The sequence below is a fragment of the Lissotriton helveticus genome, chromosome 6 (assembly GCF_964261635.1).
Source record: "Lissotriton helveticus chromosome 6, aLisHel1.1, whole genome shotgun sequence".
In the NCBI taxonomy this organism is placed as follows: domain Eukaryota; kingdom Metazoa; phylum Chordata; class Amphibia; order Caudata; family Salamandridae; genus Lissotriton; species Lissotriton helveticus.
In genome coordinates, this window is record NC_136067.1 from 497,603,567 (window position 1) to 497,626,931 (window position 23,365).

General features: G+C 44.9%; 1 protein-coding gene and 1 non-coding gene across 2 annotated transcripts in view; both read left to right on the forward strand.

The window, feature by feature from the left end:
* The window catches only part of LRRC1 (leucine rich repeat containing 1), a 538,119-nt gene extending 518,147 nt beyond the window's left edge, over positions 1-19,972 (forward strand). The window contains exons 13-14 of the mRNA XM_078647950.1: positions 2,600-2,736; positions 19,095-19,972. Of these exons, the coding sequence (XP_078504076.1) occupies positions 2,600-2,736; positions 19,095-19,253 (296 nt within the window). The 3' untranslated portion in view covers positions 19,254-19,972. The remainder of the gene's footprint in view (positions 1-2,599; positions 2,737-19,094) is intronic.
* A 2,791-nt stretch (positions 19,973-22,763) lies between these two features.
* LOC144765397 (U6 spliceosomal RNA) lies at positions 22,764-22,870 on the forward strand. Its single transcript, XR_013597389.1, has one exon. It is a non-coding gene; the product is annotated as a U6 spliceosomal RNA (small nuclear RNA).
* Positions 22,871-23,365: the final 495 nt, after the last annotated feature.

The window sequence follows — 23,365 nt, forward strand, 5'->3', positions numbered from 1 at the left end:
AGGGAGCAGTTGATGACGTCTCGGAGGTGGGGTGTGATAATGGAGTCTGCTTTGTTGAAAATGTGGTGGGGACAAGGGTCGGTTGGCGATCCTGAGTGGATGGAGTTCATAAGGCGGATGGTGTCTTCAGTGGTGATTGGGTTCCAGGCGCAAAGGTTGTTAGAGGGGGGTTTAGGTTTTGAGGTGGGTGGAGTGGACTGGTCTCCGGAATGGTTTCCAAAGCTGTTGTGTATGTCGGCGATTTTGTTGTGGAAGAATGAGGCTAGGGAATCGCAGAGGTCTTGGGAGGGAGTGATGTCATTGGTGCCGGCGGTGGGGTTGGTAAATTCTTTGACGATGTTGAATAGTTCCTTGCTGTTGTGGGCGTTGTTGTCAAGTCGATCCTTGAATGCTGATTTCTTGGTGGATCGGATCAGTTGGTGGTGTTTGCGGGTGGCGTTCTTGAAGGTGGTCAGGTTGTCAGTGGTTGGGTTTTTTCTCCAGGTTTTCTCGAGGGTACGACAGAACTTCTTGGATTTCTTAAGGTCATCGTTGAACCAGGGGGCTTTTTTGCTGCCTTGCTGGATTTTATGGTTTTTCACGGATGCTAATTCGTCAGCGCTGTGGGTGATCCATTGTGTGAAGTTGGTGGCTGCCTGGTTTGGGTCCGAAGATTTGGCAGGAGGGTTTTGGTGAAGTGATGTGAAGAGCTGGTCGGTGGTAATTTTGTTCCAGTTTCTTCGGGGAATTGGTTGTGGGTGGTTGTGGGTCGTGGTCTTTTTGTAGTTGAAGTGAACGCAGCTGTGGTCCGTCCAATGGAGAGCAGTGGTGTGATTGAAGGACATGTGCTTGCTAGAGGTGAAGATTGGGTCGAGTGTGTGCCCGGCATAGTGGGTGGGGATGTCAACAAGTTGTTTGAGTCCGAGGTTGTCCAGAAGGGTGGTGGTGTTGCTGTCACTGTTCTTTTCCAGGTGGAAGTTGAGGTCTCCCAGTAGAATGTAGTCCTCGGAGGGGAGGGCGTGTGGGCTGATGAAGTCAGTGATGTCTTCGCTGAATTGTGTGCGGGGTCCTGGTGGCCTGTAGATGAGGGTGCCTCTGAGTGTGGTCTTGGGGTCGGTGTGGATCTGGAAGTGAAGGTGTTTGGCGGCTGAGAGGTTATCGTCATAACTGGTCGTGATGCGGATGGTGTTCTTATGGACGATGGCGATGCCTCCTCCTGTTTGGTTGGTGCGGTCCTTTCGGATGATCTTGTAGCCGTCCGGGATGGCTATGGCGATGTCGGGAGCTGATGAGGCGTTCATCCAGGTTTCTGTAAGGAAGGCGACGTCCGGCGATGTGGTGTCGAGTAGGTTCCAAAGGTCAATGGCGTGTTTATGGACCGAGCGGGTGTTGAGCAGAATGCATTTTAGGTGGTTGTTGTCGGAGTTCTGTTTGGAGTTTGTGGATTTGGTGTGGATCTTGATGCAGTCGAACTTGCAGGAGTGCCAGGTGAACAAGCCATGACTGCAAAATGGGGCTCAGACTCCACCCCAGATCTTGGAGACTGGGTCCACAGCCTCTGAGACATAGACCGCACACCAGCCCAATTTGATCAAATGGGGCCCCTGGCCTATGCTTTCTGCAGCACGACTTTTAGGAGCTTACCAGTCTTCGATATCTGAAAGTTCGTATTCTCCTTCAAAATTACGTCATGGGTCAAAACATTAACTGCACCCACTCTAAGAAAAATGCAACTCAAACCAAAAACAGACTCCAGTTTGTCAGAATCAACAGGGAGTGAAGGTACTCCAACCTAACAGTCCTTTTAAAACCATAGTATAAGTAAGACAGAGGTGTAAAAACTTACGGTAATATGATATAACATTACCTCTTGGTACGCAGCCCGAGTGCTTTCAGTAGCTCTAGGGTGTAAGTTCCTCACATCCTTTAACTCCCTCGCTCGGCCAGATGATGTTTTATCTTTATATTCAACTCTAGCGCATTCCTCCTTCCACAGTTGTGTCCGTAAAATTCAGCTGTGACCCTCATTTGCTTGTTCTCAAGTAAATCAACTTTGCTTTCTGCGTGGATTACGCATTCCCCAGCGCATTGCTGGAAGTCAGTCTTTTTGTTTTTATCACATTCCGATGCTTGGTCTACATTGACAGTTTTGAACCTCTGGTTTCTGCCACATTTGCATGGCCATTTTGTAACTGTTAATTCTGTGCATGTGCTAGTAATGTACCCAAAATCGCTTTCTCTTTTTTCAATATGCCAGATTTATCCCATTGCTATGATTCCTTGGTTTCGTTTGCTACTTCTATGCAAGGTTGATGAAGAATACAATTATTTTTCTTCACTCTATTCGCCTTAAATCGCCAGGTAGTCTGATAAGGCATTTTGGATAAATCTCAGTTTACTTTGTGTGCTTTTCTGTATCAAACTGAAAGTATTTTGAATTGTTTGTAAAGTGTGCACTGTAGCAGTGCTTCCTTAATTTTATGATAAACTTGTGAAATGTTTCACAATATATAGCTTTATTGGCCTTAAATCGGTATATGTATTTCTGAATTACTGTTCGCAATAAAAAAAAACTGCCTGATAAACCTTTTCTCACGTTTATGTTGTGTGCTGATCACAGATAACCTGCCGCGATGTGGAGGGTTTGAGAGTTTGGTAAATGACATGTCAGACGACACCTGGAACGACCGTGCAGTAAACAGAATCAGTGCCATCCGCTTTTTAGAAGATGAAAAGGATGATGAAGACGATGATAAGGTAATATATTGTTAATTTTTGCATTTAGATGATACAGAAAAACAAACAGCATAGCTGTCTGCGAAGGTTCAAAAACACTGCACCACTATTTTATCATTCATGTGACTTTGATACCAGTGTGCCCATAAAAAGTTGAGTCTCTTTGAAATGCCCTAGATTAGGTAAAACACAAAAAAAACTAAGCCTGGGCGGAGTTGGAGCTCCGCGAGCAGCAGAGTGCGTTAGATTGATGCCATTAACTGTGATTTTCAGTCCCAGGTGCTTTTCCGCACAGTGCAATCATTGCGAACAGCACCATGCATAGCGCAAGCGGGCGCTGCTTCCTTTCTGCCCCTCAAGTAGATTTTTACTCGAGCAGCGGCTTTCTCAACGTGAACAGACTGTTTCTCAGCGAGAGCGGTCGCAAGCATACGCGATCACTCGCAATGAGAAATCTGACCGCCCTCGTTGAGAAATCTCTCCGGGAGGTTGATTTTTCACGCTCGCATTCGCCAACTTGATGACGATCGCAAACGAGAAAAAACCTCGCCGGTAGGTGGATTTTCCTCGCTCTCCAACTTGACGTTGACAAACGCGAGCAAACGGAAAAACTCCCCTACCTCAAGCAGAGTTTTGGGGAACTCCGCGAGCTTCGCATAACGCGTAGTGTGGAAAACTCTGCAAACTCCACGAGCAGAGCGGAGTTCACGCCCAGACTTTAAAAAAACGATTACATTGCGGTATCTCTATCATACTGAGCCGCTACATGCGTTAGCCTACTCCTCCCTGCACTCCATACAAAGCATCAGAACTGGGGACGTGGTGCGGTAAGTAAAAAGAAGGTAATTTAGACTAGTGGTGCTAATGTTATTTGTGCCAACTTGCTCCCATGACTTGCAGAGTGCAAATTTCGTTTGCTACTTTTTTGCATTCATGCGGAGTGACTGTGCAAATGTTGTTCAAGGGGTGTTATTGTGTATAAAATGTGTGAAAACAATGTTAGGTTGTGTTAATTCCTGTTTTTAATCAATGTGGCAGAAAAACACACCTAGAAGCTTGCAAAAATATTATTTGTAATGCTGTGCTTTTCTCCCCCAGTGACATCAATTTATCAATTCAGAGGTCTTGACTTTTATTTTTCTAGTCTGGCTTTTTTAGTCTCGATTTTACTGAAATTATACATATAATATACTTAAATAGCCTTTCAGCCACTCTGCTTCATCCATTGGTCCACCCACTACAGCATGGGACAATGGGTCAGCCTATGTATGCCAATGGTCAACTTCACTTTTAGTCACTACATTTCCTACACTGTGTATGGAGGTGCTTGAGTTCTACTAATCTGAAGGTGGTGTGTAAATTATCAGTTAGTTATTTCTATAATTTTAGAATTTCTATTGTTTGTGTAGTTTCAACTGGGTTTGGGGGTGGAGTAGTGTGGCTCACTGGTTAGAGGTGGCAGGCCCGAGAGCAGAAGTCGGCCCGGGACCAGGGTTCAATTCCCGACGCGGCAGGGTCGTGGACCTTGGTCAGCGGACTCGATAATTCTCGCTACGGTGCTTACTCTAATCAGGGGTTCCACTCGGCAACTCTGGGCATTAGCTTGCCTAATCTCCACAACGGCCCCACCAATTCTGGGGATGCCTGGATCCACCTTGGGGACTCCCAGCAAGGGACCATCCCACAGGGAAAGCCAGGACGGGTTCCCCAGAGTTATACAGTGCCAGGAGACCTATGGACGGGTAGCAGTGCGCTTTACAAGCTCAAAAACATTTACATTTACAACATTTGTATAGAGAGAATAAATAGTTTTCCTAAGTATTACGTATCCTTAAACTCTATTTTTTCATTACATTTCAATTCTTTTTATTTTTAATTAAAAATGTGTTTCAAATTGTAGAGTCTAGTGGAGTGTTGTTGATTAAAGTGGATGAGTGTTGATTTTGCAGCCTGGAGGAGATCCACCAAACTGTCCTCCTACCAATTCTTTTTTGCAATGGCCAGTGTTTTCCTGTGGCTATCCCTAGCTCTCCTTATTAATTGGGCGTTTCTCAGTTTTAAGTTCTCAAGTAGGGATTTTCTGGCTTTCCTGCAGTCCGAGGTGTACCAAGGATTGTCTTTTGATTTCATCTTGTAATTTTGTTTAGATTTCTTTCTTGTAGCTCTGGTGAGAAAAGGTTCTAACTTTATGACCAACAGTTGATGCATTGTAGTTGCTGAGGTTCCACTTGTTTCTACGTAGGGACCTAATACCTCAGGAAATGCCTTGCATATGTTGGTCATAGTCTCTGTTGTCTGTAACGCGAGGCCATTTAACCACTCTGCAGTTGTTTCCTATTATGGGCTGGGCTTTTGGCAAGCTTATTTTGGATAGCTGATTCACTGTTGCGTAGCCTGTTACTTTTAGGGAAAGAAGGCGATGGTCAATGTCATCTTTTGCATCCATCTTAAAGCTCAAGATCCTACTTCAGCTGTGCATGCTGCGCATAATGTAGTCTACTCTGGCTTTTGAGCTACCCAATTTGAATGTATTTAAGGTGCAATTATCATACCCAATATCGGACACCCTTCCATTGGATGCCCTTAGGTCTATGGTAAACTGCATTATTTGTACTGCAGCATTAATACATGGTATTGACAGTCCAGCCTCTAGCTGGGGCAGCCCCTTGGCCACATCCTCTTCCTCTGTTAACATTTCTAGCCCATTTAATGATTTGTATGTGAAACTGAAATCACCACATACGATTACTGTGTGATGTGGGTTTAGACAATCAAGGGTGCTACATGTGAATCAATAATCTGAGAGTTTGTTTTGCCTAGCTGGTCTATTGTAGACATTAAATGAGTACGAATTTGCTTTATTGCTAGTATTAGTATCTAGGTATACTGCAAGTATATCAGGTGAATCTGTAGTGTAGATGCTAGTTCCTATTCCCAGGGTTATTTTAACCCATATTACAAGCCACTGATGCTCTGCCTCTCTGTGATGGGTTATCGTTTTTATAGTATGTTTTGTATCCTAACTTATACGGGGGAGTCAATAGCCATGTTTCCTGGAAGAGGCAGAGATCACATTTCTCAATGTAGTTATGCCAGTCTACATCCTCTAGTTTCTATTTTAAGTCTGCAACATTCCATGAGACTATGGCTAAAGATGCGTATCCTTTTATCGGTGCTTTGTGGGTTTTAAGCGATCCTTCTGGGTTTGGTTCTAAATCTCTAATTCCATTTATTTCGTCATTAGTTTCTTTAATGAGTAAAACAATACTAAAACAAGTCCAAAAAGTAGAAGCGGAGTTATGAATCTTTAAAGATTAAATCAAATTATTGTGCTTAGAGTTATAAAGCGCCAACTGGGGACAGCTGGTCACGCTAAACCGGGAAAAAAACCAAAGTTCTTGCCGACCATGATGGAGGGCTGGCTGGCTACAGGACTCACACAGGCCCCACTGAAAAAATACCTTGAATGGAGGAATTTTAAACCTTGAAGAATCGATGCCAGGAACAGAGGAGGCAAGCGTTGTCATAGATCATGTTAATGCAGGCGATGTCGGTTTCAATCCGGACAGTTGATGAAGGCTTCGTCGATGAACCCCCTTGGCGATGCGTCATTGAGCCGCGTAGGCCATAGTCGTCAAGCCACACTATCCGTCAAGGCAATGATTTTGAGTGGCATTGAAGGGCGATACCTCCGTTCTGATCTGTGAAGTCATCGATGCGGTGGTTTTGATTTAGCAGCACAGACGAAATCGCCTTTCAAGGGCCCAGGACTGGTTTGGCCCCACTTTGCACTGCAGGACCCACAGATGGCTCACATGTGCTGTTGCAGTGTTGAAGAACGTTTTTGATGGCCCTGAGACTTCAGAACAAGGGGGGGAAGCCAGCAAAGCCTTTGTGGGTTCAAGTGGGAAGGGTCCAGTCCTTGTCCTTAGCAGGGCAGAGATCAGCAGGGCAGCCCAGCAAACCAGAAAAGCAGTTCTTTCAGAGCAGCAATCAAGTAGAGTGGCACTCCTTGTCACACAGCAGTCTTTACTACTTCTTCATAGGTCCAGTAGTGCACTCTCTTGATATGGTCAGAGGAGGAGGGGGTGTGTGGCCTCCCTCTCCGAGCCTTGTTAGGCCTCTCTCTCCGAGCCTTGTGAACCACATCTTCCAGGGCCATTTCAGGGGAGGGCAGGCCACGCAACCCCCCTACCTGAATCGATATTTGCTACAGGAGTGGGGCATGCAGCCCCTCTCTCCGGGACCCGGTGACCTTTTATTGGCAAGAGGAGGGCCCACGGTGCCCCTGCTCGTTCAGATTTCAGCCCCAGATATCCCATCCCCCTGGACCCAGCACACAATTTAGGGGGAGAAGGGACAGAAAAACCCTTCTCCGTTCTGTTTTTGAGCATTGGGACCCTATCCTCTGGGGCCTAGCGACCTGTTTACCGGGAGGCACAAAGCCCCTGTCCTTGGGACACTTTAAGCCCTGGGGACCCCATTCACTGGACCCAGCATCATTTGCAACGGTCAGCCTCCCTAGGGCACAGTGTAATTTTTAGGGAGGAGGGGGCACACAGCCCCCTACCCGGGCATTTTCAGTCCTAGGATTCCATCCTTGGGGCCCTGTGACATTTTGTAAGAGCAATGGGGGCACGCCGGCTCCCTCCCCTGGCCGATTTCAGCTCCCCCTTCCCCACACCGATTTCGGCCCTATGGACACCATCCCCTGGGGCCTTGCAACATTTTGCAGGGGGAGGGTGTCATGCGGCCCCCCTCCCACAACACAATGTTACCGGGCCGAGGATGAGCATTTTTCTAACCAGCAGGGAGGAGCTTCTAATGCTACTTCCTGCGGGCGGAAGCAATATTTTGATATGTTTACCTGCTTGCTTCAATGTGGCCAGGGAAAACGATCAAAAGTCTGCTCCCAGCTGGTGGGAGCATTTTTGAAGCTACCGCCTGCTGGGAGTAGACTTGGTGTTTACTCTCACTTGGTGGTAGTTATGAAAATGCTTCCACCAAGCGAGAGCAGTTACAGGCTTCCCTGCCTGTGCCACTGCGGGAGAGAACCCGTTCCGTGCCAGGGGTGGCCTTCCTGAGATATAGCATCTAAGCTAACCCCGGGAGATGGGTTCCCCGAGCCATTAATGCCTCAGGGAGTAGTCCCCCTCCCTTAAAGTAATCTGCCTCGAGGTGGGCTCCCCAGGGCCTTTTGGAGGCTCGGGGAGAGGGCCGTGTGCCCCACTTCCCCATTTTCCAAATTTAGACACCAGGGGTGGGCTCCCTGAGGCTTGTAATTGCTCGGAGAGGGGGGCCGCTCCATAGAAACTGTGTTCAGCCCCAGGGGTAGGCTCCCCAGGGCCTTTGATGGCTCTGGGAGGGGGGCGTGCCTCACCTCCCCATTAACAATATTTTTAGCACTGGGCGGGCTCCCTGGGGACTCTGGAGACTTGGGAAGGGGGTCCAAGCAGCACACCTCATTATGAATACAGCACCGGGGGTGGGCTCCTCAGGGATTATAGTTTATAAATGTTGCCCTGACTCCATTTTTGTTTTGTTTGCATTTTATTTCCTGATCTTGCGAGAATTTCGCAGGATTGCAGCATTTATTTGCTGTTTTTTTCTTCTTTTTTTTCCTTTCAGCTCCATGGGTTTCCCTCTGGATCTCCCCCATGGGACCTAGGGGGTCCGGGTATCCCTACCCTGCCCCCATATATCTTTACTTTTTTTTTAACTTTAGAACAGGGGGGCAAGTCTCTGAGTACTATAATGGCGTTCAGCAACATTTGTCTCATGTTGCTGGCAACAAATCAGAGTGATCACCTTTGCAGGAGTCTGACTCCAGCCAGAGCAAGATGGCCTAAAGGAAATCAAGCTCACTGGACCAGTCTGAATGCTCTATTTTTAAATTGATGTTCCTGCAAGAGTCTCCAGACTCTCGCGTACCCAACTGCCCAAATATACAATTATTTTTTGCTCTAAATTTCTCGAAAACTACAAAACTGATTTACACCAAATCACCAAAAGCCCAATATGTTTCCTTCCTGCGAAACTTGGTGTAATCCTGTTCTGCAGTTTTTGATGTAACTTTGTTTAAGGAAGTCTAGGGAACATGCATGGGGATTTTGTGTTTTGGCACCCTTCTTGTCTCTGCTTGATCCACCCAAAACTCTCCAGGAATGAGCTAATGAGCTTAGGTATATGCATGTTTGCTTTGGAAAGATTCATCAAAATGGTGCCAACGTTATTAACAAACCCAAAAAACGCTCTTTCTATGGAAAAGCAGACCTAAATATTACTGACCCAAAATTGGAGTGGTGCACTACTCCGAAGCAAAAGTTGTCTTTCAATAAGTCATTTAGTCTTGTTATATTGTATCAGTAAATCCTTTATTTTCATAGACATCCAACAGTAAAAGATACTAGCCAACGTGTTTCGTTCATATACAATGAACTTCTTCAGGGCAATGAGTGATGTACGTTCGTGGGGGGGGGGGAGAAGGTCCTAAGTTCCCCCTCGTGTTCTTATGAGCAAAGCGCAAGCTCGGTCCAGAACGTTGAGTCCTGGCAAAGAAGTGCTTGACGTGCACAAAATAATGTGACTGTGTGGGCCTCCTTGATAAGGCCAATGAGAAAAACTGTCCTAGGCAGCAAACTACAAACAGTATTACATCAATGTGTTCAACATATTAAAGGGGATAACCCTTTAGAGACTCCTTTAGAGAATAAACCATTCTCAAATAGTATCCCCACCTCTTGTGGGTATCCCCGACATGGAACAACTTAAAACGTTTGGGTTCACGGACAAAGAATTTGCCCTCCTTGATAAGGGCCAGTGTATATATATATATATATATATATATACACATTTTCTCCAATATTGATGCAGGCTATAATTAGCAGAAAAAAGGCAATAGAATTCAAAGTTGTTTCAAACATGGTGCACCAAATAACAGTGGGCCAGAGCCTCACAAATTCTTAAGATGACACTGTGTTGATCGAACACTGTTAGCAGCTCTGTGCTTTTAATTTTTTTTTTTTTAATCTACTTGTTTAACTAGATGGATTTAACTGAATGAATCTAAAACTCCAACATTGATTAGGGTTTAAATGAACGCACAGTATTGCAGACAGTGGTTTGACGCATTTAGTAGTATGAAAACTTTCAGTGTTTTCCATTAAAGAAGCAGGTTATATCATGCATACACTGTAATATTCACGGGCCATGTTACAGAATAATGGTTTTCATAGAGAAAAATCAAACAATTAAAAATAAAAGACGGAGCTCAAATTGGTTGTAAATTCCTACACATACAATGTAAACAGTAGTTATTAAAGGGTTTGTAGCCAATAGCAGAATATAAATTCTAAAGTTTACCAATGGTGCTGGAACTCTTATACAGCCTTCATGTCGGTGAAATAGTCTGTGTTGTAGAAAATGAGCAACACTTGTTTGGCTGAAGAATGGTGTCCGAATTTTGTGTGTCCAGAAGTGCATTTTGGAGCTAATGTTCCTAAATAAACTAATCAAGCATGCTATGCTAGGGCACTGCCTTTTTACACAGATCACCTTTTCCATCAAACTGAGCTCTTGAAATGCGTGCTAAATTTGCCTTGGGCATCCAGCTTTACTGCTAAACCTTCGTAGGGCACACGAACAATAAAATGTTGAAATTGGATTTCTGTGCTTGGGTATAATTTGTTTTATGTTGGAAAGTGGGTTATTTGTAGGGGTAAGTATGCACTTACCACCAGTAATAAGTCCACTAACACAGTGTAGGGTCCAGTTAAGGTCTCAATAAATGAGTCTCTTGCTCAACCCTTGGTAGCTGTAACTGAGCAGTCAGGCCTAACTTAGGAGACTGGTATGCGAAGCATTTAAAAACACCAATACATTAAATAAGTAAGACATAATACACATTACAAATCCCACGCCAATTTATAGAAATAGTAAATATTTTTATGAACAAAAAGACTCCCAAAACGACAAAAATCCACTGTAGGGAACTGGAGATTTGAATTTTTTAAGAATTACCACTTTATAGTGCTTAAAGGCCTATAGCTCCACTTTGGGGACATCTGGTCGTGCTTGACCGGGACAAGGTCAAAGGTTCTGGCTGACTGCGATGAAGCCCTGGCTGGATACACAAACAGGAGGCCCCAGTCAAAATTTTACGGTCGCACTTAGAAACCTTTCTGGAGCTTTTCCCCAAAAGTTCTCTAAACTTCAGAAGGTGTTTCCTGAAGGTCTCCTTGTGGGTTCAAAGTGTCCAAAACACAAATCCAAGGGTCTGGTATCTCCTGGATGGTCATTGGAAGGTTGGGAACACATTTTCCACAGTGCTCCAGGCCAAATCCTTAAAAGTCCACGGGGTTCACTCCGAAATGGGGACTGCTGGTGGAGAGGATGCTGGTGGGCCCTGTTAACCTTTAGCTGCAGGGAGTCTGCTTTCTTAATCCTTCTTGAAGCATAGCACAGCAACCAAAGCTCAGTCAGAGTGCAAGGCCTGTGGGTGCAAATTCCTATACCAGCAGGACAGTCCTTCTTTTCCTAGTTTCCTAGTTTCAAGCAGCAGATCTGAGAGGCTCTGCACCTCTCACATGTATACTCACAGTTGTCTGGGGTCAGGCAGGAGAGCACTCATGTCCAATAAGGTGCAAGGCAACACCCCAGAGCATGACAACTTCCTCCAAAGTGTGGGGACATTCTTGTCCCAGAAAGTACGGTTTCATCTAAAATTCATAATGGCTGAAATCTCAGCCGAGGAGCAAGAATTAGCTAAACCAACCTTTACTGTGGCTTATTTCTATAACTCACCTCCCCCTAACATCCACAGATTCCTTTCTTAAGCCTACTATCTGGCTGGGTCGCGGGGGGGGGGAGAGGTAGGTAAGCCTGGCATTCTCTAGCTGTTCTTTTCCTTCTTTGAAGCTGCTTGCTTTACGACCCCTCCTGTGCACTGACATTCCTATGTAGCAGAGCCCTCTCCAGCAGATAGCCTCTCCCCTGGTGAGCCACTTATCACTGCACCAAAGCGGCCTGGCTGATCCTGTTAACTCTGCCCAATCATGGAAAACTATAGGAAGGCTGGATTTTGGCTTACAGACAAGAAAGTCTTAACTTATTTTCTGTACAATTTTGGATACATTCAGCAATGGCATATTGTTGGATTTATCAATATCATTCTTATAAGTCTTTGAATTAAACTTTATTCAATTCCTAGCAATATTTGTGCTCATAAACTATTGCAATGTTATCCTATGTGGCTAGGTAGCTACAATGCGGGGGGGGGGGGGGGCAATATGCATTTTCTCCATCACCAGAGCATATAAAACCTCTTTTATAATGGCCTTGCTTATAGTGACATGACACACCCCTGGGACATCTAGGGGAGACCTTGTGGGTCCTGAGTATGTTATGTTAAATTTATAGCGCACTGCTGTCCCGGTGTCCCAGTGTCCCGGCGCTGGGTTTTAGACATAACAGCACTGTGCCTGACTGTCCCTAGTTGTTGACTAGTGGGTATTCAGTTATTTTCTGAAGATGAGAAGACTGGGAAAGAATCTGATATGAACAGGCAGTGCATTCCATGCGTTTACTGTGCCCAAGATGAAACCTTTACCACCCCAGTTCACTTTCTTGAACTTGGGAACCAATAAGGTTTTTGCATTGGAGGAGCAAAGTGTTCTCTTCAGCGAGTACCATCTAAGACTCTGTCTGAGATGGTGATGATCGGTGTGTGAAGGAACTAAAAGGCAGTACACAGTGCTTTAAAGGTAAAGCAATGCCTAATCGGAAGCCAGAGTAGCTTCCGAATTTCAGCTGTGACAGATTTGAACCTAGGTGTTCCAAGGAGCAGTCTGGTTGCTGCATTTTGCAGCGTTTGCAGTTTTTGTAGAGGTTGTTTCTGGATGTTAAGATAGAGCCTGTTACAATAATCTACTTTCAACATCACTAATGAAGTCAAAACTATTTTCTGTGCCTCAAAAGGGAGAAATTGAAGAATGTTTTTTGACCACTCAAATGGGGAAAAACGTGGAAAAAGTGACTGCATTTACCTGATCTCCAAAGGAGAGCTTGTTGTCTATAAGGACTCCCCGGTTTTTGGCTTTCCTCACTGGCACTGGCAGAGAACCTCATTTGTCTAGTCACCAAGATGGTGTCCATAAAGAAGTGTTATTGACAAACAGAATAACCTGTTTTTCCTGCATTCAGTTTCAAACAATTGTTGTTCATCCAAGTGCTAACCGCCCTCATAAAGTTACAGAATCTGTTTTCTGTGTCGGAGTCTTGGTTAGAGAGAGACCACAATCTGTGTATTGTCTGCGTAAGAAGTGAGCAAGAAGCCAAATGATCTTATCAAGATGGCGATAGAGGACACACAAACCTTGAAAAGCGTCAGACTGTGGGACCTTGCAGGAAAGAGAGAAAGGCTCAGAAACAAACAAGCCCTAGGTGATCACCTGTTTTCTGCCGGTGAGGAAGGATCACAGCAGAGTTAATGCAGTTTCCTGCATCACATTTGCAGCCAGAGGGTCCACCAGAAGTTCATGATGGACCGTATTGAATGTAACAGAGAGATCTATAAGTACCAATGCAGCCTTTGTACCAGCATCCAGGGCAAGTCTAATTTCATCCGTAGAATTCATCAGCCCGGACTCCGTGCTGTGCCCGCTCAGGAATCCGTATTGCATGGTATCATGCAATTGATTTTCCAAGATAAACTTAAAGATGAGGGTTCATAGTCTTTTCAACTATCTTAGCCAGTAAAGGAAACCTAGAAATGGGACGAAAATAGTTGGGGTCCTCAGGGTTTAGATTAGGTTTTTTTCAATAGAGATAAAATGGATGCCACCTTCCTGTCTAAGGGAAAGTGGGCCAACGTCAACATCATGTTGAAAAATATGATAAGTTTTCAAGCCAATAGCTCTGGGACCAACTCGAGTACTGATGGCGGGGCCTGACTCCATTGGGGACTCTGACTTTACTGCTTAAATTAAACCCCAAACTGAGCTTATCGAAAGAGCGGCAAACTCTGAATACGTGGCCTGAGTTTGGCTAGTAGCCAGCTCCATTTTCAAAGATGAGTAAAAGAGTAGTCTTCCCCCCCAATTTTTTCCTTCGTTCCATTAAATGCAAGAAATACATCTTCAATTTTCTTTAGAAAAATATTTGCAGTATCGCCTCAGAGTGAGTGACTATGATTCAACTGATTTGTTCCCGGGAGTTTGGTAAGATTAAAAATTGTTTTAGGCTAGATTGATCCGGTCCATGTAATATTTTCTTTTTTCTCTAGTTAAAAGTGATGTTTAACCTGTGAGACACTGTTTATATTCAAATTGGTCACTATAGATTCTCCTCCAAATTCGGTCTTGATGCTTATAGTTTTTTGGGGCTCTGAGCACATTAGAGTAACAAGGTGTGGGCAGGAACGTTTCCAGCGTATGCATCTTTCGTGAGGGCTAGTCTAGTGGCAGCAGTATTGAGCTATGCAGTATAAAGAGGACTAGCGGCTTCCAATTCATCTGGCAAGTCGGGCTGTGAGATTGAGTGCTGGTGGGCAAGTAGGCCGGGTTTAACTTTATTCCAGGCGCAAACTTTATATGTCCTGGAAGCAGAATTTGAAGCAAGCCCATTGGAATGGTTGGTACATGTCTACACTGATTGGTGGGTGTATCTGGTGTTTCTATTGGATTATGATTAATGTCCTCATTGGTTGGGTATGTGAGGGTTCTGATTGGTTTCGTGGTCTGTGATTCAATCATTGTAGGGTTGGGACTAGGGATAGGGTTAGACCTTTAATTGGAAGTAGCGATTAGGCCTTCTGGTGTGATTGGTTGCTGGACTAAGGGGTCGATTAGGATCGGGGACGGACTTGAGTCCGTCCGCGACCCCAGAGTAGGAGGGAACGTCCGCATGGGCTGCGGTGTTCCCTCCGTGCAGATTAGGATGTGACCGCCAGGGTGGGGGTCACATCCTCTATCTTTAACATTGCGGCGGGTGCAGCTTCAAGCTGCACCCGCCGCAATGTTAAAAATACATGCACCGCATTTGCGTGCACAAAGCGGCAGGCACCGCGCGGTGCCTGCTGCTTTGTTCACGCAAATGCAGGGGGGTACCATAGGTACCCCCCATGTGCACCCCCCTTCACCCAGGGGGCCCCCGAAGTGAAGTTCCGTATGCTTTTCCACGGCGGAAAAGCCGAAGCGGAAAAGCATACATTTTACACCATCTTAATATTGCTGGCGGTGTCTGATAGACACCGCCAGCCATGTTAAAGCTTTTCCGCCGCGGTCGGAAGACGACCGCGGCGGAAAAGCTGCGGACTGATTGCAAGACCCACCAGCCATCCTAATATGGCGGTGGGTCTTTCCAGGCTCCGCGGCGGTTTTCCCGCATCCTCTGGGCCGGCGGTGGCTTCCGCCGGCCCGGAGGATGCGGGAAAACCGCAATCATAATAGGCCCCAATGTGTGGGACTTAGAGTAGGGTTAGGCTTTCTATTGGAAGTAGGGACTAGGGCTACCTGTGCCATTGGTTGCATGGACTTGTTTTTGCGACTACTGGTAGGGCTAGAGCCTTTATTAGACATAGAGGTCCGGGTTTTTGAACTGATTGGGTGTTTGGACTAGGGCTAAGATTGGCTGTATGGTCCTGGTCTCATATTGGTTCTAGATTTTAGGGCTAGTGGTGTGATTGGATAGAGTTAGGGCTAGGGTTCCCATTGGCTAAAGGGGTCACCTGATTACTAGGGCTTTAAAAAAGGCCAGGCTTAGGGCGTCTCAGCCTGGGCAGAGCGGCTAAGGGCAGAGAGGACAAGGGCAGTTGCCTGTTTGAGCCTGTTAAGGGCAGAGAGGGCAAGGGCAGTTTACTGTTTGAGCCTGTTCGAGACTGGTCGGGACTAGGGCCAGAAATACTGCCCAATATACACACCTCCTTTATGTATCTATATACTTTCAATGTACTCATGGATCAACATATTTATCACTTTCTTCAAATTTAGCATTTCCAATGCACTTCCCTATTTCTCAGCCTATACTTCGCTCAATATATCATCTAGCCCAACCTTCTGACTCATCTCAAACTTCTTTCTAGTACTCTTTCCAGTGCACTACCCTATCTCTCATCCTATACATCTATCAATATATACTCTACATGCACTCTCTCATTTATCCCAAACCACTACTATGATCCCCAAAATAACCCTTTCTCGACTCTCCCCTAAATACCCCTCATTGCATCATCTGACACCTCTTTTACTATACTGATCATCCAAAACAAACCTTTCTAAACTCTTCCCTCTTTTCTACCCCTCCCGAACCCTTCTCACTCCAAATAACTGACTGACATATTCACCACAAAAATTACTTTGATGCTTCATCATACTAATTCAACACTAATCCTGATGGGTTCCAGAGTAGCATGCTACTTGTGCTTCAAAACCCCATCAGGTGTAGAAAGCGCTATATAAATACAAACCTCTTTCCCTTCACTATCCAGTCACCTACACTTCTCTACCCAAATGACTGAATAACATATCCACTACTCAAATTACTACATATTTTCCTATACTAATTTTCAACACAAATCCTTTATGGGTTCCGGAGTGTTGTGCTACTCATCAGAAAAACGCTTCAACATCCATCACGGGTAACTAGTGCTATATGAATGCAAACCTTTCTTCCCTTTTATCCCTCCACTATCCTTCTCACTCCAAATAACTGACTAATATCCACCACTGAAATTACTTTCATATTTCACCATACTAATTCACCACTAATCCTTTATGGGCTTCCGGAGTAGCGTGCTTCAACACTCCATCAGGGATAACAAGCGCTCTATAAATACAAACCTTTTTTCTTTCTCTATCCTTCTGCTATCATTCCAAATCCAAATAACTGACTAACCTATACACCACTTAAAATGTACTTGCATGTTTCACTATACTAATTCAACACTAATCCTCTATGGGTCCCGGAGTAGCGTGCTATTCGCCGAAAAAGCGCTTTGACGCCTCGTCAGGGGTAGTAAGCGCTATATAAATGCAATTACAATACAATAAGACCCATGTTGGTCAGACCATGTTAGAGGGAGCGATCCTAGGAATTTAAGGGTGGACTTGTTAGTAAAAATACAATCTAATATGTGCCCTGCTTCATGAGTGGGGTCCTAGTACCACTTGTTTTTGGCCAGCGCTGATCATTATGTCTAAGAGACCTACTGTGTCTGGGTCTGTAGTCTTTTCAATGCGATAGTAAAAGTCACCTAGAACAGTGAAGTTGCTAGCCACAAGTCCGTCTTCTAGCAATTGACCTACAATTTCTGTAAAATCATGTCTAGTGCTTGGAGTGCGATAAAGAAGTATCCCATTAAAGGACTGCTGCCTAGATGATAATTCTAACTTAAAAGATAAGGTTTCCCAAATCTCTGACTAAGCCAATTTAAAGGGGGCTATAAAAGACTCTCTATAAATAACTGCTAGGCCTCCTCCCTTCTTTTGGGGTCTGTCTAATGTATAGCATGCAAAACTGGGAGGGACAGCCTCAATTTGATTAGGCCCTAGCTATCGTGCCATCCAGGTTTCTGTAATAAAAGCAAGATCTAGTTGCTTTATCTCTAAGAATTCAGCACACTCCATACTGTATTTTACTAATGATATAGTGTCAAAAAGTGCACCTCCTGGTGATCTGGTGAGGGTAAGGGTGTTATCAGCAGCATTTACTGGCCGATATTTGTTAAGTCGACCAAAGCAATTTTGGCATGTGGGAGGGGCATTCTTGGCTGAGCAGTCAGGATGTAATAGAACATCTAGGCACATGCAGTTAACTTTCTTACAGTTGGAGTTCAGGCTGTGAAGCTGGGCACTGGAGTAGAAAATGGAAGCCATCGGGTCTGATCTAGAACAGGCAGGGGGGCTGGTGCTGAGCGTGGTCCGAGCACGGACGGGCTTGCAGTGCAGACGCGCTCTAGTATGCAAAAATAATATGATCCTCACTCCACAGTGCTCATAGCAACAACGTCGATTTTTGGGAGGGACTTAACTACAATGGGGAAGTGAAATTTGCAATTTGCAGTCCTTATACATTTTGTATAAGGACCATGCTTATAATTACATAACGCCCTGCCGACACCCATGAGAGACCCTGGGGCCACCTTATATCTCCTTGTGTTCGCTTTATTCGCCCTAAGTTGGCACAGTGTGCCCAGTCGTGGGTCCCCTGCTCACTTTGCCACTGGATTCAAGCTAGCCTGGCTGATGAGGGGTGTTACCCCGAAACCGGTCCCAGGATGCTTGTTTCCTGTTCAGTGGAGACCTGGCTTGGCAGTTCGGGCTGGACTGTTCCGGTGAGGCACAGGGTCAAGATTGATTTGCATAGTGCTGGGTCGGAACTGAGGTGGCGAAGTGAGCTAAAGAACAATGATGTATTCAACCCAAATCTGTGACTGGGGCGAGTGTCTGAAAACTTTCAGCGCTCCGTCCATCATCTCCTTGTGATTGCTTTGGTACCTAATATGTAAACGTTATGTAGATTATCCCTTTTTAATTGCCCCTGCACCAAAGTCAAGCTTAGGCACAATTGACATTTAAAAGCAATGCTGCCGAGCAGGATTGCTTTTAAAATGACTTCAGGCACTCAGCAGTGCACTTATGCAAGTGCAACAATGCCTGCTGCTAAACAGCCATGCCCTATCATGTACTAGGGCTTATAGGTAGTTTTAATCCCCCTACCCTATTTTCTACTACGAACATGTATGGTAGGTCATGTCAATTATAGGTGTACCCCAACACATAGTGTACCCTGATACATGTGTGTGTTTTCTTTTGTTTCCGACATAGCACTGACCTGGGCCTGTCAAGAGAGCCCAGGGACAGGCAGTCGGTTTCCACCAGTATCCTTCAGCTCGGGGCACACAGGATGACTTTGCAACACTTTACAGAAGTAAAGTTTTCCACCCCAAGATATTATGCTTTTGAGCTCTCCAAACGGCACCCTCATTTTGGAGGGAGTTCTTAAAATAATGTGAGTGCTTCTTCTACTAATGCCTGTGTTCTTTCCTCTGTGTGCCCTTATCCACATGCTGTGATATCAATTTGAGTTTATGGGGACCTATAACGCGCATGTATCTACCTACACTTCTGTTTAAAAAAAGTTTACTAATAACATTACAAAATGTTTTATCTAGAAATAACTAGACCTTAAAAAATAACAGTCTTTTCACATCCGTTTTTGGGTGTCAAGTGAAGAATTTTACATATTCATTCGTTGGTTTGAAGTTTTACATTATGTCCCAAAATTTGTGAGTTTCAATGTTGTAGTTCTGTTACATAGTGCTGCTGCTTGTACTAACAAAAGCAACTGTTTTTTTAATTAATCGTTTTTGTTTGTTATTATAGGGGACGCTTTTGAGGAAAGCCACTCCACACCCCGGAGAATTAAAAACAATGAAAAAAACGGTGGAGAATTTACGGAATGATCTAAATGCTGCTAAAGGACTGGATTCTAACAAAAACGAGGTCAATAATCTCCTTGACAGAGTGACCACGTCTGTGTAGACATTTTACCTCTACGTCTTACCTCCCGTGTCTTCCCCGGTGTGAAACCTTGACTTTCCTCCAGAGACCTCCGTTCTAAGCCCTTACATCATTACCTAGAACATGCTTCACCATCTCCTTGTTGCTCATGTTGGAAGGTGCTGCTCACTGGAAGAAAGTGCCTTATTTCAGCCAGTCGTTGCACCCATAATTTTGTGTACATTGAACATATCGTTTTAGCTCTCTTACGTTTTAACACGTAGGGTGCGCTATTGTGTAGCAATAGAGTGCCAATTTTTTGATTTACACAGAAAGGATGTAACCTTTTCAAGTTGGGATATTTTTTTAGCCAAATATTTTTGAACGTACCACTGGCAAATAATATAGTTTTATGTGAATTTTTTTTACTCTTTGGCAGCTCGAATGGTGTAAATTTTACAATTTTGTATAGGACTTTCATAACTGAATGACGTATTTCATATTTTTAATTTTTATCATGAAAACGGTACAGATTGGAGTGTGTGTGGGATAGAAAGCTGTGTTTCATGGGAAGTTCGACAGGATTCATTTGTGTATGTGCCACCCAGTTGTGCCTTATTTGTTGTATGTCTAAAAGATCATGATTGGCAGCTTTGTGCAGTAACACGAGGTAAAAACTGAGGGGCCTTTTTAGATATATGTACAGTTTTAACGTCAGTCGAAGATAAAGTAATTGTTTTAAATAAATTAATTTGATTTTAGGAGCATATCTATTCTTACTCTATTTCAGCGTATAAATTGCTTAAGTCCATAATGTTTCTTCATACGTTACTTCAGCACCGGCTTAAATTCATGACGAAAGGAGGAACTGATTTGATAGTGTTGGAATCGGTGAAGGAGGATTATTTCCTCTCTTCTAAAAGGAAACCTTCCTCCTCTTTCAAATATACCACTCTTACATCCTAGGTACTGAATCCAATGTTTGGGGGCTGATTTAGGTATTTAGTGGTAGTACCACATGCTGCAGAGAAAACAGTATTCTCGAACATGCATATTGAAGTTTTTTTATTCCTAATATAAAACCACAATAACAAATTAAACTCCTAAAGCCTACAGTGGCATTTGTTGGACTATCAGAATTGCATCTTGATGTAGTGGGTCACCGTATTGTCGAGCGTAAGCCTAGTCATAGTGTGTTGAAGAGCGCAGAGTGTCATTTGTGCTAAGTAGTGGCACACATCATATATTTGAGTTATCATTTATGTACCCTTTTCTTGTTCAGTCCCTCTTCCATTTTCCTGCAAACGTAGTAAACTTCGATCACTCTTAAATGTCGAGGACTAATGTCTGTATGTAATTGTACATTTGAAGAAGATTGAGCTGTTTGGGAAAAATTGGGGTTGAGGATGTGGGTCTGTTCAATGTTGGATTAGCCTTGATTGTAGTTTTGATTTGTTTTATTTAAGGAAAAAATGACAGTACCAATCTGCGCAAATTTGCACATGATGCACATTGTGACTATGCTTTTGAATAAATTGTGTAAAAAATGTCACTTTCTTAGAAAAATGTCATTGAAATGTGCTGCTGGTAGGCCGCAGCACTTCAGAGATTACTCCTACTATGCTCTTAAATATCTGCCCACTACTACCTTCTCTTCTCCATACTAGATACTTTATGCCTGCTGATACAGTTGACTACACCATTCTGCTCTTATCAATGCAGTGCTTCCCTACCCAATGTCCTAAGCACGTCATTGGGGATATTCCTTAACCTGCCTCAAGTCTTTTTCTACCTCTGCGATTGCTTCTACCTGTGCAGACCTCTGAATTCCGGGTCACCTCCTAGTTTGTTCAACTTATTTGGAAGCTTCGTCTGTTCCTTGGTTTTACCTGCCATTTATTTATTAATTGACACACAAACGTCTAATTTCCTCTGAAGAGGTCTACAGCAGCAGGTCGCAATTGCCTCTCCACTGCTTGTCATTGGCTGACGTTGCACTGCCTAATGGCGAAAACTAACAAAATTAAAGGTTATTCCTATGGCCTGGTTTCTCATGTTCAGTGCACTGGCACTTATGGAACTAGTGATGGAGCTGAAAACTATTTCCATAGCTGTTGTGTCCAACGCTTGCATGTCTGGTACCACACACGCAGTCATGTGCGATCTGAGGTAACACCCAAAGCGTGTCTTCCTCATTAAGTTTCTTCTAAATTGGAGCCCGTTTCTGTTAAAATCCTCAATTTCCTACAGTTGGGACCCGTTCCTGTGTGTTTTCAAAATGTTTGTTTTTCCCACCTGCAGCTTCTATTTTGTAAGCAGTGCTCCTCTTTTGAACAATGTGTGCTGCGTCACCAACTGTTTGAAGCCACTTACTGGAGCGTAGTCTTAACCTGCAAACCTGTGCTCAATGTGCTACCATTGGCACAATGCCCATTTGGCACTGCCTTGCATACATGCAAATCAACGGAGGCCTTTCTCACAGGAGACCTGATGTTTCATTGCTAAGTAGAGGAGTCAAGAGGTAAGCATAAGGGCTCAGAAAATCAGTTGTGTGCCTGTGTACCTCGGAGTCACTCGCAGAAATCACTGCATTCAAAGACCATCCCATTCATGTATTGAATTCACCATTGCCTCATCGTCACTTCCCTTCCTTACGACATTGAGGCAACCCTGCCTCCCCAGACACCCTTACCACGTGTTTTTCCATGAAATTAAAAAGACCCTTCCCCTCCATTCCTACAATTTTTTGTTTTGTCTTACCAGACTGCACAATACCACACCAGCTATGTGCAGTTCTGCGTCTGTATTCTTCGTTCTATGGAGTTTTTGCTTTAGTGCTGGTCTGGCACTGTGGTGCCTGTCCAACCGGCTTGCCAGCCATGCTGCACTGCTGCAGGGGATGCCCCGGTGCAGTCCTCGTGGCATGTGCAATGCATGCCGGTAAGACGGTGTTTACCACCTCGTGGTGGCTGGGGCTGTCCTTCCGTGTGCGGCCCTTTTAGGCTTCCTGGATTCTCGTGGCCTGCAATGCAGCCGTAATGAGGAGTGCTGCCATGTTGTGTGTGTGCCGGATTGAGGACGTTTGCGGGAAGTGGTGTCTACCTGTGTTGTTTTCCTGCATCTGAACCTCCTCCCTTCATCTTTCTTGTGCTTCCTGTCTGGGGTCTGCTGTTCTTGTCTCTGGCCAGCTGTAGGAGGCATGTCAGAGGCTCCTCGTCTACTGGCGGCAGGCTGTGCTGGTGCTTCTGAATGGCTTCTCCGGTGCTCTCCATTGGGTGCTGCTTTTGTTCACTCGCTCATTCCTCATGCAGGCTTCAGGGCTTCCGAGGGTTGCAGCCTGCTAGGGTGAGTGCGATTAGTTCCCTAAGGGCCTGCCTGGTGTTTTGGTATCTGTTTGCGGTGCGGCAGACTGGGCTGGGGTTTGGCTGTGCTGCCCAGCCGGAGGTCTGCTGTTCTGTCCTCTGGCCGGGTTGGGCGTGTCTGAGTTGCCGGTGTTAGTGTCTCCTCAACGCCCAGCTGATCTGCCTGCGATGCTCTCTATGTAGGCCAGTGGTGCTCGCTTCTGTGGCACATTTACTCTTTTTGGGACAGTAAGGAGATACTTAGGTTGGCCCCTACGCAAGGATGACACGCAAAATCGTGAACCGTTCCATAATGCAGGTTTACTTCTTGTGGCTGCTTGTCTTGGAGCGCAGACCGACCGGTTGTTTTTTGCGGTTTCTTTTTTGTTGTGAGGAGGCACACGTATAGCAGGCCATAGGTTGTGGTTTCATATTTTTGTGCCCGTAGGCCTCCAGTTGGTCTAGTTATTGCTGGATTGCTTGATGTTGTCAGGGTCTTTGGCCTGGGAGTTGTCAGCCAGAGGTGATTTAGCTGGCCCTCCTTCACTTTTCTTCTTTTGAGTTGGCATTCTGACTCTGGCAGTGATCGGGGGACGGTGAGACTCCTCTGTTTGCCAGTTGTGGCCCTATTTGTAAGGGCTCGGCTTGATGCATAAAGGAATGCAGGCTGGTTTGGATCCAACTCTCCACATTTCTGAATGCTCATGGACTGATGGATCTTTTTTGCTGTCTTGGCGTTCCTTTGGCTGGTGGTGTCAAGGTGTCAATTTGGACCCTTCTTCTTCTGCATTCTTCGATGGGATGGTGTTTCTG